This window comes from Mus musculus, chromosome 19 (assembly GCF_000001635.26).
Source record: "Mus musculus strain C57BL/6J chromosome 19, GRCm38.p6 C57BL/6J".
Lineage (NCBI taxonomy): Eukaryota > Metazoa > Chordata > Mammalia > Rodentia > Muridae > Mus > Mus musculus.
Genome location: NC_000085.6, coordinates 39,633,880 through 39,649,613, shown reverse-complemented (window position 1 = coordinate 39,649,613; position 15,734 = coordinate 39,633,880). Strand labels below are relative to the sequence as shown.

The 15,734-nt window shown below is 37.6% G+C and overlaps 1 protein-coding gene across 2 annotated transcripts in view; it reads left to right on the top strand.

Moving 5' to 3' along the window:
* Positions 1–534: 534 nt before the first annotated feature.
* Positions 535–15,734, top strand: part of Cyp2c67 (cytochrome P450, family 2, subfamily c, polypeptide 67) — a 40,236-nt gene continuing 25,036 nt past the window's right edge. Inside the window, exons 1-5 of one of the 2 annotated variants that reach the window (XM_011247291.2) lie at positions 535–751; positions 5,860–6,022; positions 6,194–6,343; positions 9,627–9,757; positions 10,872–11,048. In XM_011247291.2, the coding sequence (XP_011245593.1) occupies positions 584–751; positions 5,860–6,022; positions 6,194–6,343; positions 9,627–9,757; positions 10,872–11,048 (789 nt within the window). In that variant the 5' untranslated portion in view covers positions 535–583. Of the gene's footprint in view, positions 752–5,859; positions 6,023–6,193; positions 6,344–9,596; positions 9,758–10,871; positions 11,049–15,734 lie in introns of both variants that reach the window. The other variant, NM_001024719.2, reaches the window with a different exon arrangement.

The window sequence follows — 15,734 nt, the reverse complement described above, 5'->3', positions numbered from 1 at the left end:
AGAGATGATGCACCTAACCCTCAAGGGACTGGAGACCCCAGGGAGTTTAAAGTTCAGGTGGGGTGGAGGTGGGGATATCCACGTGGAGACAGGGGTCGGGAGGAGGTATGGGATGTGGGTTATCAGAGGGTGGACGAGGGGGAGATAAAGTATGGACTGTAAAAAATAAATTAATTAATTTTAAAAAGATAAAAGAAAAAAATGTGTTAGAAAGTGAATAAGGAAATTATATATGTTGTTTATGATAAAGAAAAAAGAAGAAATTGACATAATTTTAGTACAATCTCATAACTTTTACAAATTAACTCAAGTGTATATCAAGTTTTGAATGATTATTATTTATCAGCCGTACTTGTTACAACTCAACAAAATTAAGCCCAAATGTCTTACAGGCACTCTACAAAAATGACAATGATAAAAGTGCTTGTTTTTTGTTATCATTGAGACAAAGTCCATTTGGAAGCAAATTAAACAGTAACTAGTTGATTGCACAAAGATGCCCAAACACAAAATATTGATTTGCAAATGATGTATAAAGTGTCTGGAATGCCTGATCATACCTGTGTCAGTAAGAGGGGTCTCCATGGATCCATTTGTAGTCTTGGTGCTTTGTCTGTCCTTTCTGCTTGTCCTGTCATTGTGGAGACAGAGATCTGCAAGAGGGAACCTCCCTCCTGGCCCCACTCCTCTCCCAATTATTGGCAATTACCACCTGATAGATATGAAGGACATTGGCCAGTGCCTTACCAATGTAAGTATGCCTTATGTTCTTCAGGTACATTTCAAATTGAGACAGGACTCTTCCTACTTTCATAAAATTCTATTAGTGGACGTAATATTGTGGAAATGAATATGATGTAAAAAACTGAAAAGTTCAATATTTTTTTCTGACAATTGCCTCTAGTTCTGATCAGGAAATGAGTAATGCTCTAAGTTTCAGATTGAAGACTCTGAAATGCAGGTAATTATATACATGTTTTTTTTTAAACAAATGCAGTAATTATATACTATTTTTTAACATTTTCTATTATTTTGTGTTGTTGGTCCTCCGAGTTGGCGGCAACAGGATCAACACAGACACCAAGTTGGGTTCACGCAACAAAGTCTTTACTTCAGGTTTTTCCCTTACAGCTCTCTTTTCCAGCAGCCTCTTCTTCTATTCCTTCCTTCTTTCTTGCAGCTTTAATTACAACTCTCTACTACAACATTTTCTCTTACTACCACTAGCTTCTTACTTAGGGCAAGGCATAAAACAATTCCTATTACAACAGCTTCTCTTACTCTACTTCTACTCTTGGCAATGGCTAAAACTCCTATTACAACAGCTTCTCTTACTCTACTTCTACTCATAACAATGGCTAAAACTCCTATTACAACAGCTTCTCTTACTCTATTTCTACTCACAGCAATGGCTAAAACTCCTATTTCAACAGCTTCTCTTACTACTACTTCTACTCATGGCAATGGCTAAAACTCCTATTTCAACAGCTTCTCTTACTACTATTTCTACTCATGGCAATGGCTAAAACTCCTATTACAACAGCTTCTCTTACTCTACTTCTACTCATGGCAATGGCTAAAACTCCTATTACAACAACTTCTCTTACTACTACTTCTACTCATGGCAATGGCTAAAACTCCTATTACAACAGCTTCTCTTACTCTACTACTCATGGCAATGGCTAAAACTCCTATTACAACAGCTTCTCTTATTCTACTTCTACTCAAGGCAAGGGCTAAAACTAGTCCTATTACAACAGCTTCTCTTCTACTACTTCTACTTAGGACAAGGGCTAAACCCTATCCTCGCACCGACTAACCTCATCTAGCTCCACCCCACCTCATCCAATCAGAATTCACACATACTCCAGGCATGAGCTCAGTCGGTCACCCATAGACTGACAGGTCTGGATCACGAGGAACAGTCTATTCTGGCAGGCAGCCCAAGCACGCTTTTCAACTGCGCATGCTTGGTCAAGACAGTAAACAAGTAGGCTTCACTGGGCCTGCGGCCGCACCTGCTTCCTGCATCTCCCCCTTTTTGTTTTATTAGTAGCTCTGGGATCAGCATCTGTCTTAGGTTTCCCCCATCCGTGCCACATCCTTACCCATCATGGGAGTGACGAACACACTTTTGCCATCCTGTCTTAGGTTGGTATACACATGTGAGGGTCTTACCCGTCATTGATTACTGATCCAGCATGTTGAGCCAATATTGGGGGGCTGTTCCTGTTTCCAAGGCTGCCATAGCTGCACTAAGGCTCATTTATCAGCCCTGTGCCACCTTCGCATACATGCCATTCACCAAAGCATTTCTCCACACACAACAGACAGCAGGAGTGCTGAAAAGGCCATCTCTCCTTAATTTTTTAAGAATCCCACAGTTCCCTAGATGATCTCCATCCATTACTTTGCAGTTGCAATCTCCACATGAGTGTTATTCACAGCAACAATCGATGCTTGCAATTCCTTCATCTTTGTGTCGAGATCATGACTCCAATTTCCTAGCAGCATTGCACCAATTCCATGTGACAGATTCGCAGCTCTGGAAAAATTCTAATACTGACAGAGGTTGCACACATTCCTGACATATGAGTAATGCAGGAAGCAAATACTAACTGCTCCAAAATATTCATCTGTTCCTGCAACCAATCCACTCTTTGGTTAACCATAAGGATACCAGCTTTCAAACTTGTATTCCAGTGAGCTGAAGCCCCTATTTCCTCTTTTCAGTCCCCTTGAAGGGAAGCTAGCATGGTGACTAGGCAAAAGCAAAATTTGAGCAATTCTATCTCCAGGGGAAATGGCAGACACCCCTCTGGGGGAGGAAACCATGAAATTATTTTTGTGAACACCATATTACTTTCAAAACAAAAAAGTACATAAAGAAAAACCTTTTATTCAAACTTGGCTATATTCTGTTCTATACCCCCATACCATACTGCCTTCTGTTCCCTGCCTATTCACTAAATGTCTTTTTCATATCATTTGAATGCTTACTAAAATACAGATTTTATAGACATAAATTTGTAACATATTTACATAGAACATACATATGCATACCTAAGAATTGTGAGTGTTTTTATCTTACACAAAACAGTGGTCTCTTTCATAGTGTTGTTTTCCTTTTAATACTATTGGCTAGTTCTACCATCCACTATATAAGACCATCTTTTCTCTTTTTCTTTCATTTAAAGCATTTTCTTTTAATGGCTCAAGTTTACTCCTTCAATCTTTGTACAACCTTCCAATCCAGGGGTTCATGATACCGTTGCCCCTGTTGGCCCTGAAATACTGGGAAGTCCCCTGTAATGGGGGGCACAATTTTCCAGATTTTTGCATGAAGACTATGCTTTCCCCTTTTGTTTCCCTCATCTTTATAGGGCAGAGGAGAAGACCACAGAGGGGCTGATGATTTGGCAGCCTACTGTGCCTCAAACTCCAGCAGAACATCCGACTACAGATGTCATTGTTGCTATCTGTCCCGTCACTGTCACTAGTAGACCCTTCAGAGCTAGATTCATTCTTCTTTTTCTTATCTTTGGTTTGTTGTCTAAGCTGTTTAGGTTTTCAGCGGCTAGCCTGAGAAGCAATCTCCTTAGCCTCCTCAAGTGCTGTCGCTCCTTCCTCTAATTCAGCACTGTACTTTCCACTGTCATCCCCCAAGCACACCCTGACCAAGATCTAGATGGCCAACATTTTTACTATCATTTTAGTCCCAGTTGAACCCATATCATTTAAATTCTCTACGTCTCTGTATCTGAGATTCTTAGTGCTCTGTCCCCTTTTTTCTGGGGAACTTATCAGGCCTATGCTTTCTTTAGTTGCTGAAATTCCCTTCGTCTCTATTCCTGAGAACCTTAATGCTTCGACCCTCTTTTCCCCAGGAATCTTACAGGCCTGTGCTTTCTATAAATACTGTTGCTTACCAAAATTTTCTTACTGCTGTTTACTCAAATTTTCTACCGTTGTTTACTAAGGTTTCCTTACCTCTCTTTATTAAAATTTCCTACCGTTTTTTTTTTTACTAAGGTTTCCTTACCTCTGTTTACCAAAATTTCCTATCAGTGTTTACTAAGGTTTCCTTACCTCGGTTTACCAAAATTTCCCTACTGCTGTTTACTAAGGTTTCCTCACCTCTGTTTACCAAAAAAATTCCTACCACTGTTTACCAAAATTTTCCCTACTACTGTTTACCAAAATTTTTCTACCACTGTTTACCAAAAATTTTCTTACTGCTGTTTACCAAAATTTTTCCTATCGCTGTTCTTACCAAAATTGCCTTACCTCTGCTTACTAAAATTTTCTTACTTACCTTTGACAAATTACATGATGAGTTCCCCATGTGGGCCACCACTTTTCACTGGTCCTCCCAGCCCGCGGTGATAGGAACAACACAGACACCAAGTCGGGTTCACACAACAATGTCTTTATTTCAGGCTTTTTCCCTTACACCTCTCTTCCCCAGCAGCCTCTTCTTCTATTCCTTCCTTCTTTTTTGCAGCTTTACTTACAACTCTCTCTTACAACAGTTTCTCTTACTACCATTAGCTTCTACTTAGGGCAAGGGCTAAAACAACTCCTATTACAACAGCTTCTCTTACTCTACTTCTGCTCATGGCAATGGCTAAAACTCCTACTACAACAGCTTCCCTTACTCTACTTCTACTCACAGCAAGAGCTAAAACTCCTATTACAACAGCTTCTCTTACTCTACTTCTACTCACAGCAAGGGCTAAAACTATTCTTATTATAACAGCTTCTCGTCTACTACTTCTACTTAGGACAAGGGCTAAAACCTATCCTCACGCTGACTGACCTCATCTAGCTCCAACCCACCTCATCCAATCAGAATTCACACACGCTCCAGGCACGAGCTCAGGTCAGTCACCGACAGGCTAACAGGTCTGGATCACAAGGAACAGTCCAACCTGGCAGGCAGCTCACGCATGCTTTTTCACTGTACATGCTCAGGCAAGGCAGTAAACAAGTGGGTTTCATGGGGCCTGCGGCCACACCAGCTTCCAGCAATTTTGACTGAAGGTGAAGAGCAGGGAATATTTCATAAAATGAATCTGAATTTTAGCGATGCATTTTTTGGATTTGACATTAATTTTGTACTCTGAAGAATTTATTGTTGTCTGAATTGCAGTAAATACAATATGCATGAGCTCATACATGAAATAAAAACATAGTGTGTGTTTGAATCTGTGGTGTTTTTCCCATCACCTTTTATTCCATTCATAGCCTGTGCCTTGGACCTAGGATGCTGCTTAGCAAGAATGGGATTTTTGTGTGATGCTTCATAGTATGGTACACTTTGTATAATACCTACTCTATGTACATTTGTAGCAATAGATAAGAATGGAAATCAAAACTAAGGTTTTAGTTTTCTAGTCTTTATCACAGGGCTTTCTTAGGTTTAACAAGAAGTGTTCCCACCTGGTTCTGCAGCGTTCTTCTGACAATTGAAATCCATTTCAGTATGAAGTTATCATAAGAGTGATGCTCAAGTATCCAATAATGAATAAGTAGGGTGTACTTATTTTCAATACAATCCTGTAAATAAATGTGGATATTTTACTTTAGTATATTTGTGTACTATGAAGAACAGATCAGATCTTAGTGTGATAAATCTTTGGTTTTAGTGTGTCAACAGCCTGAAAGATTTTCTGGCATACTGTAAACCATGAATACATGATAATCATCATAATGTACAGAATTATACAGACTTTAAACTGAGGTTTTCTGACTAAAAATATCATAATCCAATACGATAATTAAACTAAATATATTGACTCTATTGAAATTATAATGACATTTTTTTAACTAAAATTAATATTTCCTATTTCTTTCCAGTTTTCTAAAACATATGGCCCTGTGTTCACTCTGTATTTTGGCTCACAGCCTATTGTAGTGTTACATGGTTATGAGGCAATGAAAGAAGCCTTCATTGACCATGGAGAAGAGTTCTCTGGAAGAGGAAGGTTTCCGTTTTTTGACAAGGTTACTAAAGGAAAGGGTAAGTGTGTGTGTGTGCTTATGTGTATACTGGGCAGTTTCCAGAGCAAGCTGAAAGGTGGAGAGTAGAGGTCATGCTTGCTTGTCAGGCATAGGTTTGGGCTCTATAAAGCTGCCACCTGTTAGCTCCTTTTGTGTCTGGGATTTCCAGTATCTGTTCAAATTTCTTTAGGCATTGGTTTTAGCCATGGAAATGTATGGAAAGCCACAAGGGTCTTCACAATCAATACCTTGAGGAACTTGGGCATGGGAAAAAGGACCATTGAGAACAAAGTGCAAGAGGAAGCACAGTGGCTCATGAAGGAACTGAAGAAAACAAATGGTAAGTGCAGGTCAGATTCTCCTTTTATATCTTATCTTGGTCTATGCATGGCTGTGTATGAGTCATGTTGTTTCTATCTTTTTCTAAGAATATTTTTCTAATGAGATGTCATGAGTATAGGTACCATCATAATTTTAGTGCATTATAAACCATAAATTCCCCTAATCACAAATGTCACTTGTTCTTTGAATACCAGAACGAGAGGGTGATTATCAGTGATAATGGTTACCATGTAAAAGTAAGGAGCATAGACCATGTAGCACTGGTTTTCTTTCTTTCTCTTTCTCTCTCTCTCTCCCCTTCCTTCCTTCTATCCTTCCTTCCTTCCTTCCCTCCCTCCCTCCCTCCCTCCCTCCCTCCCTCCTCTCTCTCTCTCTCTCTCTCTCTCTCTCTCTCTCTCTCTCTCTCTCTCTTTCTTTCTTTCTTTCTTTCTCTCTGGCAATGGATAGCACTTGTTCACTGAAGTTTCTAATTGTCCTTCTATAATCTTGTTTGTAGTTCTCGGTAACAGTTGTGTGATGGATTATTTTCATTTCTCAGCTGATTGTAATAGATTTTTATCACTTATTATATCTCTGATTTTATCATGATTTCAATATCTTATTATTTCTTTTTACATAGCATTTCATATTTTTATTCATAAACTTTTCTAAAACACATGTCAACACAAATAGTCAAAATTTATGCACACATGAAAACTAGTAAAATAATTCCTTTAAAAAAACTCAAAACAGTTTCATTGATTCTAGTATTTTCCTATTTGTTTTCAGTTGTTGAAGTCAAATTCACTTTTACAGGTTTTCGGTATGAGAAAGTTGAGCTGCTGGTTGTTACTTTGCTAACACACTTGATGCTACTCACCTAGTGCTTTTAAAGAAAGATTATAATTTTATTTAAATTTCTATATGAAAAGTTTTAGCACTTTTACTTCTAAATACATTAAATCACATACAATCAGATTTTCCATGTGAATGGTATGCACATAAGAAGTAATCTCAAAGTAATTCAGTTCACCCTCATTCCTTAAAATAATGTAATATCTTAGTATATTGTAGGTGTTAAAATCCTGATAGAGCATTAGTAATCTCAAGGAATTCCACATATTTAAGTGTTCATCTTTGTTAACTCATATGACTTTTGATTGAAGGTACACAATTTAAGATCACCTTCAACACAACATCACAAATTTGATCCTTTGATCATAGCAATTTCACTACTGAAATCATTCTCTCATACATTATTGTTTTTGTTTCTGTCATAAAATATCTGGCTTACAAGTTATAGCCACCATTGAGGGAACCAATGCAGGACCTCAAAGAAGGAACCTAGAAGTATTAACTGCAACAGAAAACATGAAGGATAGTTTCTCAGTCACCTATTCCACTTGTCTTTCTCACTTTCTTTTTTCTACTGGCTAGCATCACATGCCTAAGACTTACAATGCCTACAGTGGGTTTAGATAGTGTCCCTATCGTCAGCAATGAAGGAAGAGAACAGAGAGACATGACCTCAGAATCGTTTCCTGGAGCAATTACTCAATTGAGGTTCCTTCTTTTGAGTTGACTGTAGTTTGTGTCAGCTTGACTAAACTACTTGACAAACACTGATTATTTTTCTTACATGTAAAATAAATCTCATGACTAATAGGATACACACGTTATAAACATATTTGTAATGTAATATATTGGTATGTACTTGATATAAAATATCCACACATTTAGGTTTTGCTTAAATATATTAAATGAGATGTTTGGCCATGATGAATATTTATTTTTTATTGAATATTTTATTTATTTATATTTCAAATGATATTCCCTTTCCTGGTTTCCCCTCTGGTAACCCCCTATTCCATTGCCCCTCCCTTTGCTTCTGTGAGGATGCTCCCCAACCATAATATTGAATATTTACTTTCTTTTCAGTGAATGTTATTGTTGCAATTGTACTAGGTGCTGGGTCTAAATTATTCGTATATTTTTGTAATTGTAGCATATGCATTTTGGTTTGCTTGCCATTACAGTATTTTCCTCTTTCATTCCTCCTATTATTCCCAGATACCACATAAATTTTCCTTTATTATACTTTCAAAATGGATATTAAAATAGCATATGTATTTCATAGATTGTAAAATTCAGTGTTTGAAGGATGAACATGCAAAAAGGAAGGGTTCATTTGTTTCATAATAGTGTTTGTCTCACATTATATGGACATTAAAAATAAAGTTCCTTACACCATTTATTCATATAAGTGGATCATGAAATATTTACATACCATAAATTCTGTACATTCTTTCAAAAATCAAAAGAAAAAGAAAAAGGTACCACATGAGACTGTGACAGCAATACAAAAATGAAAAAATAAAAATAAAAAGGGAAAGAATTTAACGTATCTTGAAGGAGATATATCATGCAGACCTTTGAGGGACACACGTCTTCATCAAGTGATCAGAAAAGGTGTGTAAGAAACATGCCATAAAAATCATATCAAAAAGATCTATGTTAAATTTGAATTTTCTATAAAATGTTTGGTATAAGAAAAGGAACAAGTTTATGGGAGTGAGAAATCGATTGTGATGATATTTAACTGGTATATTCTGAGGGTGTCAGTGTACCAAAGGGAGAATGTATGGAATTTAACAACAAAATGAAGAAGTGATATTGATGCAATTTTTGAAAAGATAGATGCAACTTAGCTTAGTAGTGTAATACTGAAAACTTTTCTCCAATCTTAGCTAGAATTGCAACACTTATGGGCAAACCCTGAAGTGTCTTAACATGCTACACCTAATACAAAAAATCTATTAGTGTGAGTGGTCCATGAATAAGCATAGAGACTTCCTGGAAGTCCACACATACACTGGTGTTTGGATGTTTATTGCATGTTTCTTTTGAACACTCATGGGGGACACATTTTTGTCACATTTATATGGTTATAAAAATTAAGATGTTATTGTAGTCATTCTTTAAATCTTGGTTTTGAATAATATATGTTGAAGTAATTGGCTAGATTTTAGGATGTTATGCCATTTAAATTAAGGTCCTTGAATGAAGCAGTGAATATGTTAACTAGTGAGAATGAAAACTAAGTCAGGTTTAATGTCAGCAAGATCACCATTCTTCAGCAGGTAAGTACCTAGCACTTAAGTATATTCATAATTAAATTACTTGGTATAATTTCATAAGTATCTTATCATGTTAACAAGGGCAAATGTATGTGTTTATTTTTAAAGAATTTTACAATTGTTTCCAATCTTCAGGCTTACCCTGTGATCCCCAATTCATCATAGGATGTGCTCCCTGCAATGTCATCTGCTCCATTGTTTTCCAGAATCGTTTTGATTATAAGGATAAGGATTTTCTTAGCTTGATAGGAAAAGTGAATGAATGCACTGAAATTTTGAGCTCTCCTGGGTGTCAGGTAAAGCCAAGGTTTTCTATTTCTGAAAACACATGTAACATCTTTCTTTCTCACAGGTCAAAATCAATAGAGACTTGTCAGACATGTACTTCAATTCTGAGTATCATATGCACAGAGTATCTGAAATGGAGTTTGAAACCCTCAGCTATACAAGCATTAAAACTAAGGGGCAAATGCCAAAACAGTTGTAGCCTGTTAGCTGCTTATCCATGAATTTTCTCAATGACTACTTCAGAATTGTGTGTAAAATAATTCCATTCTCTTCTACAAGTGTGGGTAGTCACATATAGGCCATTCTCCTACTATGGAAATTCCTTTCCTACTTTAAAACAATTAAACACATTTTCATCATATTACTAGGCAAGAATACCTCAGTATAGAAATAACATTCTTTCAAATAAGGAAGAGTATTAATGGAAATGAAAGCTTTCAGGAGAACTGAGTAGTTACAGTTGTTTGATGGGTTTGCTGGGATAATTGTTGACAAGAGGAAAGGTCAAAATGAGAACATGAATATTTTAGTATTGTGTGGATCATGTACAAACTCACAGAATTGTCCTAGCCTGAACTGGCGTCGACTGCACACTTCAAATAAAATGATTGTGTGATCATGCAGAAATTATAAAGTGATATGGTATGCTCTTGATTCCAGGGCATCTTGAAGCTCCACATACATCTAAATAGATATTACATGTCAGAAACAGGTAGATAGAAAAGAAGCTCAGGCATTAGATTTCTTTTATAAATCAGGTCACCCCAAAATTTAACCTGCTATTATCACCTTAAAAGTGTGAGAGTTAATAATCTATATCAGATGGTTATTCAAACGTGTAGAACAGAGTATATTTGAATCATTGTGTAACTAACATGAACATTGTTTACACTCAAAAGATATGTGAGTGTGTAAATATTGTTTATGATCTTTATTCATTTTGGAGAAATTTGTTCAACAAATCTATTAGAATGGAGAATTATTATATATGTAAATGACCTAACTAAATTTAATTTCATTCATATCTTGATCTACCAATGGGAAAATCATGCATTGTTATGAATATGTCTTAATTACTTTATTACAGCATATTTATTTAGTAAATTCTGTCATTTTTTGTAGATTTTCAATGCAGTCCCTATTCTTATTGATTATTGTCCAGGAAGGCATAATAAATTTTTTAAAAATCATACATGGATTAAGAGCTATCTTTTGGAGAAAATAAAAGAACATGAAGAATCATTGGATGTTACAAATCCTCGGGACTTCATTGATTACTTCCTAATTCAAAGATGTCAGGTAAAGGGTTAATACATAATTCTAAAATTATGGACTTGTCATGGACTGTAGAGTTCATTGAATACTTACTGAGTTACAAATGATGTTTAAAATCATGCAAGTAGCATTTTAAAAAACAATTTATTTTTTATTACATGTGTGGGAATGTCTGAGAGAAACAGAGTGATTTTGTGTTTTTTTAAAAATTGGTGTATGCTGCCTGGTTGGTGGTCCAGTGTCTTAGAGATCTCGAGGTTCCAGGCTAATCCAGACTGCTGGTCCTTCTACAGGCTCATGCTCCTCCTCTGCTTCTTACAGCTTTTCCCTAATTCAACCACAAGGGTCATCAGCTACTGTCCATTGGTTGGGTGCAAATATCTGCATCTGACTGTTTTAGCTGCTCCTTGGATCGTTCAGAGGACAGTCATAATAGGTCCTTTTTTGTGAGTGTTCCATAGCCTCAGTAATCGTGTCTGGCCTTGGGACTTCCCCTTGAGCTGGATCCTACTTTGGGACTATTACTGGACCTTGGTTTCCTCAGACTCCTCTCAATTTCATCCCTGCAGTTCTTCCAGACAGGGACAACTATGGCTCAGAGTATTTGAAGTTGGGATGGCAACCCCCTACCTCTCTTGATGCCCTATCTTTCTGCTGGAGGTGGGCTCTACAAGTTCCTTCTCCCTACTGTAGGGCATTTCATCTAAGGTTTCTTCCTTTGAGTCCTGAGATTCTCTCACTCCAGGTCTCTTCTATAGAGTTGATTTGTTAATTTGAGCACATTGCCCTATTTTTTTTGAATTAAAAGAAAAAAAAACTTAGAATAGTCAAGCAGAATAAAATAATAAGACAAATGGCAGAAAAAATGAAATAAATTCCAACTTGATTATACATCATAACTAATTCTGTATTAAGATAAACATTTTCAGCATCATTTTCTATTGTGTGGATCAATTTTATATCCTATGTATTTAAAAAGATATGGACTCTTTAGCAACAATAAACCGTATAGAGTTTTTTTTTTTACTTTATTTTTAATTATTACACTCCATATTCCATTACCTATCCCTCCATCCACCCTCTGAGTGCTCCACATCCCACACCTCCTCTGTACCCCGCTGTCACCATATGGATGCTCTCATGCCCTACCCCACCTGACCTCTAATCTCCCTGGCATCTCCAGTCTCTTGAGGGTTGGGTGCATTATCTTTGAATGAACACAGACAATTGTCTACTCTATGTGTGTTTGGGGCCTCATATCAGGTGATGTATATGGCCTTTTTGGTGGTCCAGTGTTTGAATGATCTCAGGGGTCCAAATTGATTGAGACTGCTGGTCCTCCTACAGGGTTGCCCTTCTCCTCAGCTTCTTTCAGTCTTCCCTAATTCAACAACAGGGGTCTGCTGCTTTTGTGTATTGGTTGGGTGCAAATATCTGCATCTTACTCTTTCAGCTGCTTGTTGGGTCTTTTGAAGGGCAGTCATGATAGATTCCTTTTTGTGAGCACTCCATAGGTTCAGTACTAGTGTGAGGTCTTGGGGCCTCCCCTTGAGCTGAATCCTATAGAGGTTTGTAAATGGACGACTGTGTTGTATTATTGGAAAGAATAGATGAATGAAAGTTCTGAGAATAATTGTTGATGAATTTGCCCTAATGGGGTTAAAGATAGATTGGCTTCTATTGGCTTTGCTGTCAGGATTAACTACTGGCATTGTGTAATTTAGGAAAAAGACAGTTTTCCCACAATTTCTTTGACACTCTAATTTACAAAACAATTGATCACATTCAGGTTTGCTGTTATCTATAAATTCTGGTGCAGTGTTACAGTTCTCTATTAATGAAGCTTTTTAAACACTATTTAAAAATCCAGCACTGTGTGTCCCTTGACTATGCTCCATGTTTTTCAAGACTGCTTCGCCAATATGCATCCTTTAAACTTCCATATGAATTTTAAGATAGGTTGTCAATTTCTGTAAGGAGGTCAGTGAGTATTCATTCATACAGAGATGGCCCTTTTTATGTATGTTGATTTTCATTTAGTTTTTATTATTATTACTATTATTAATCTTTTTTCACTGTCCAGTCATTATCCCCATCTAGGTCTGCCCTCTGACTGTTCAAAATATACCTCTTCTCCTGTCTCTAATAGGATCTTCCTATCCCGAACTCACCACCCCACTGGAACTTCCCACTCCTTGGGGGTTCAGGTCTCTGGAGGCTTAGATGCATCTTCTCTCACTGAGAGCAGACCAGGCAATTCTCTGCTGTATATGTCTCAGGGGCCTCAGATCAGCTAGTGTATGCTGCATGGTTGGTGGCTCAGTGTCTGAGAGATAAGGGACATCCCCTTATTGAGGATCTAGGTTAGTTCACAGTGCTGGACTTCCTATGGTGTCGCCCTCCTCCTCAGTCAGCTTCTTCCACCCCTTCCCTAATTCAACTACAATGGTCCCCAACTTCAGTCCATTGTTTGGATGCAAGTATGCGCCTCTGTCTAGGTCAGGTGCTTGTTGAGTTTCTCAATGGGCAGCTATGCAAGGCTCCTATCTGTAAGTACACCATAGTGGAAGTAATAGTTTCAGGCCTTGTAACACTACCTTGACATGGATCGCTAATTGGGCCTGTCACTGGACTTCCCTTCCCTCATGTTCTTCTCCATTTTTGTCTATGCAATTCTTTTTTTTTAATTAGTATTTTCCTCATTTACATTTTCAATGCTATCCCAAAGGTCCCCCATATCCCCCCCCTCAATCCCCTACCCACCCACTCCCTCTTTTTGGCCCTGGCGTTCCCCTGTATTGGGGCATCTAAAGTTGGCAAGTCCAATGGGCCTCTCTTTGCAGTGATGGCTGACTAGGCCATCTTTTGATGCATATGCAGCTAGAGACAAGAGCTCTGGGGTACTGGTTAGTTCATATTGTTGTTCCACCTATAGGGTTGCAGTTCCCTTTAGCTCCTTGGGTAATATCTCTAGCTCCTGCATTGGGGGCTGTGTGATCCATCCAATAGCTGACTGTGATCATCCAGTCATTTCAAAAACCTGTCCATTTCATCCAGGTTTTCCAGTTCTGTTGAGTATAGCCTTTTGTAGAAGGATCTGATGGTGTTTTGGATTTCTTCAGGATCTGTTGTTATGTCTCCCTTTTCATTTCTGATTTTGTTAATTAGGATGCTTTCCCTGTGCCCTTTAGTGAGTCTGGCTAAGGGTTTATCTATCTTGTTGATTTTCTCAAAGAACCAACTCCTTGATTGATTGATTCTTTGAATAGTTCTTCTTGTTTCCACTTAGTTGATTTCACCCCTGAGTTTGATTATTTCCTGCCTTCTACTCCTCTTGGGTGAACTTGTTTCCTTTTGTTCTAGAGCTTTTAGGTGTGTTGTCAAGCTGCTAATGTGTGCTCTCTCTAGTTTCTTTTTGGAGGCACTCAGAGCTATGAGTTTTCCTCTTAGAAATGCTTTCATTGTGTCCCATAAGTTTGGGTATGTTGTGGCTTCATTTTCATTAAACTCCAAAAAGTCCTTAATTTCTTTCTTTATTCCTTCCTTGACCAAGGTATCATTGAGAAGAGTGTTGTTCAGTTTGCCGTGAATGTTGGCTTTCTATTATGTATTTTGTTATTGAAGATCAGCCTTAGTCCATGGTGATCTGATAGGATGCATGGGACAATTTCTATATTTTTGTATATGTTGAGGCTTGTATTGTGACCAATTATGTGATCAATTTTAGAGAAGGTACCATGAGGTGCTGAGAAGAAGGTATATCCTTTTGTTTTGGGACAAAATTTTCTGTAGATATCTGTTAAGTCAATTTGTTTCATCACTTCTGTTAGTTTCACTGTGTCCCTGTTTAGTTTCTGTTTCCATGATCTGTCCATTGGTGAAAGTGGTGTGTTGAAGTCTCCCACTATTATTGTGTGAGGTGCAATGTGTGCTTTGAGCTTTACTAAAGTTTCTTTAATGAATGTGGCTGCCCTTGTATTTGGAGCATAAATATTCAGAATTGAGAGTTCCTCTTGGAGGATTTTACCTTTGATGAGAATGAAGTGCCCCTCCTTGTCTTTTTTGATGACTTTGGGTTGGAAGTCAATCTTATCAGATTTTAGGATGGCTACTCCAGATTGTTTCTTCATGCCATTTGCTTGGAAAATTCATTCTGAGGTAGTGTCTATCTTTTTCTCTGAGATGAGTTTCCTGTAAGCAGCAAAATGTTGGGTCTTGTTTGTGTAGCCAGTTTGTTAGTCTATGTCTTTTTATTGGGGAGTTGAGACCATTGATATTGAGATATTAAAAAGAAGTAATTGTTGCTTGCTGTTATTTTTGTTGTTAAAGTTGGCATTCTGTTCTTGTGGCTGTCTTCTTTTAGTTTTGTTGAGGGATTATCTTCTTGTTTTTTCTAGGGCGTGGTTCCCGTCCTTGTATTGGTTTTTTTTTTTTTCTGTTATTATCCTTTGAAGGGCTGGGTTCGTGGAGAGATAATGGGTGAATTTAGTTTTGTCGTGGAATACTTTGGTTTCTCCATCTATTGTAATTGAGAGTTTGGCTGGGTATAGTAGCCTGGGCTGGAGTTTGTGTTCTCTTAGTGTCTGTATAACATCTGTCCAGGCTCTTCTGTCTTTCATAGTCTCTGGTGAAAAATCTGGTGTAATTCTGATAGGCTTGTCTTTATATGTTACTTGACCGTTTTCCCTTACTGCTTTTAGTATTCTATCT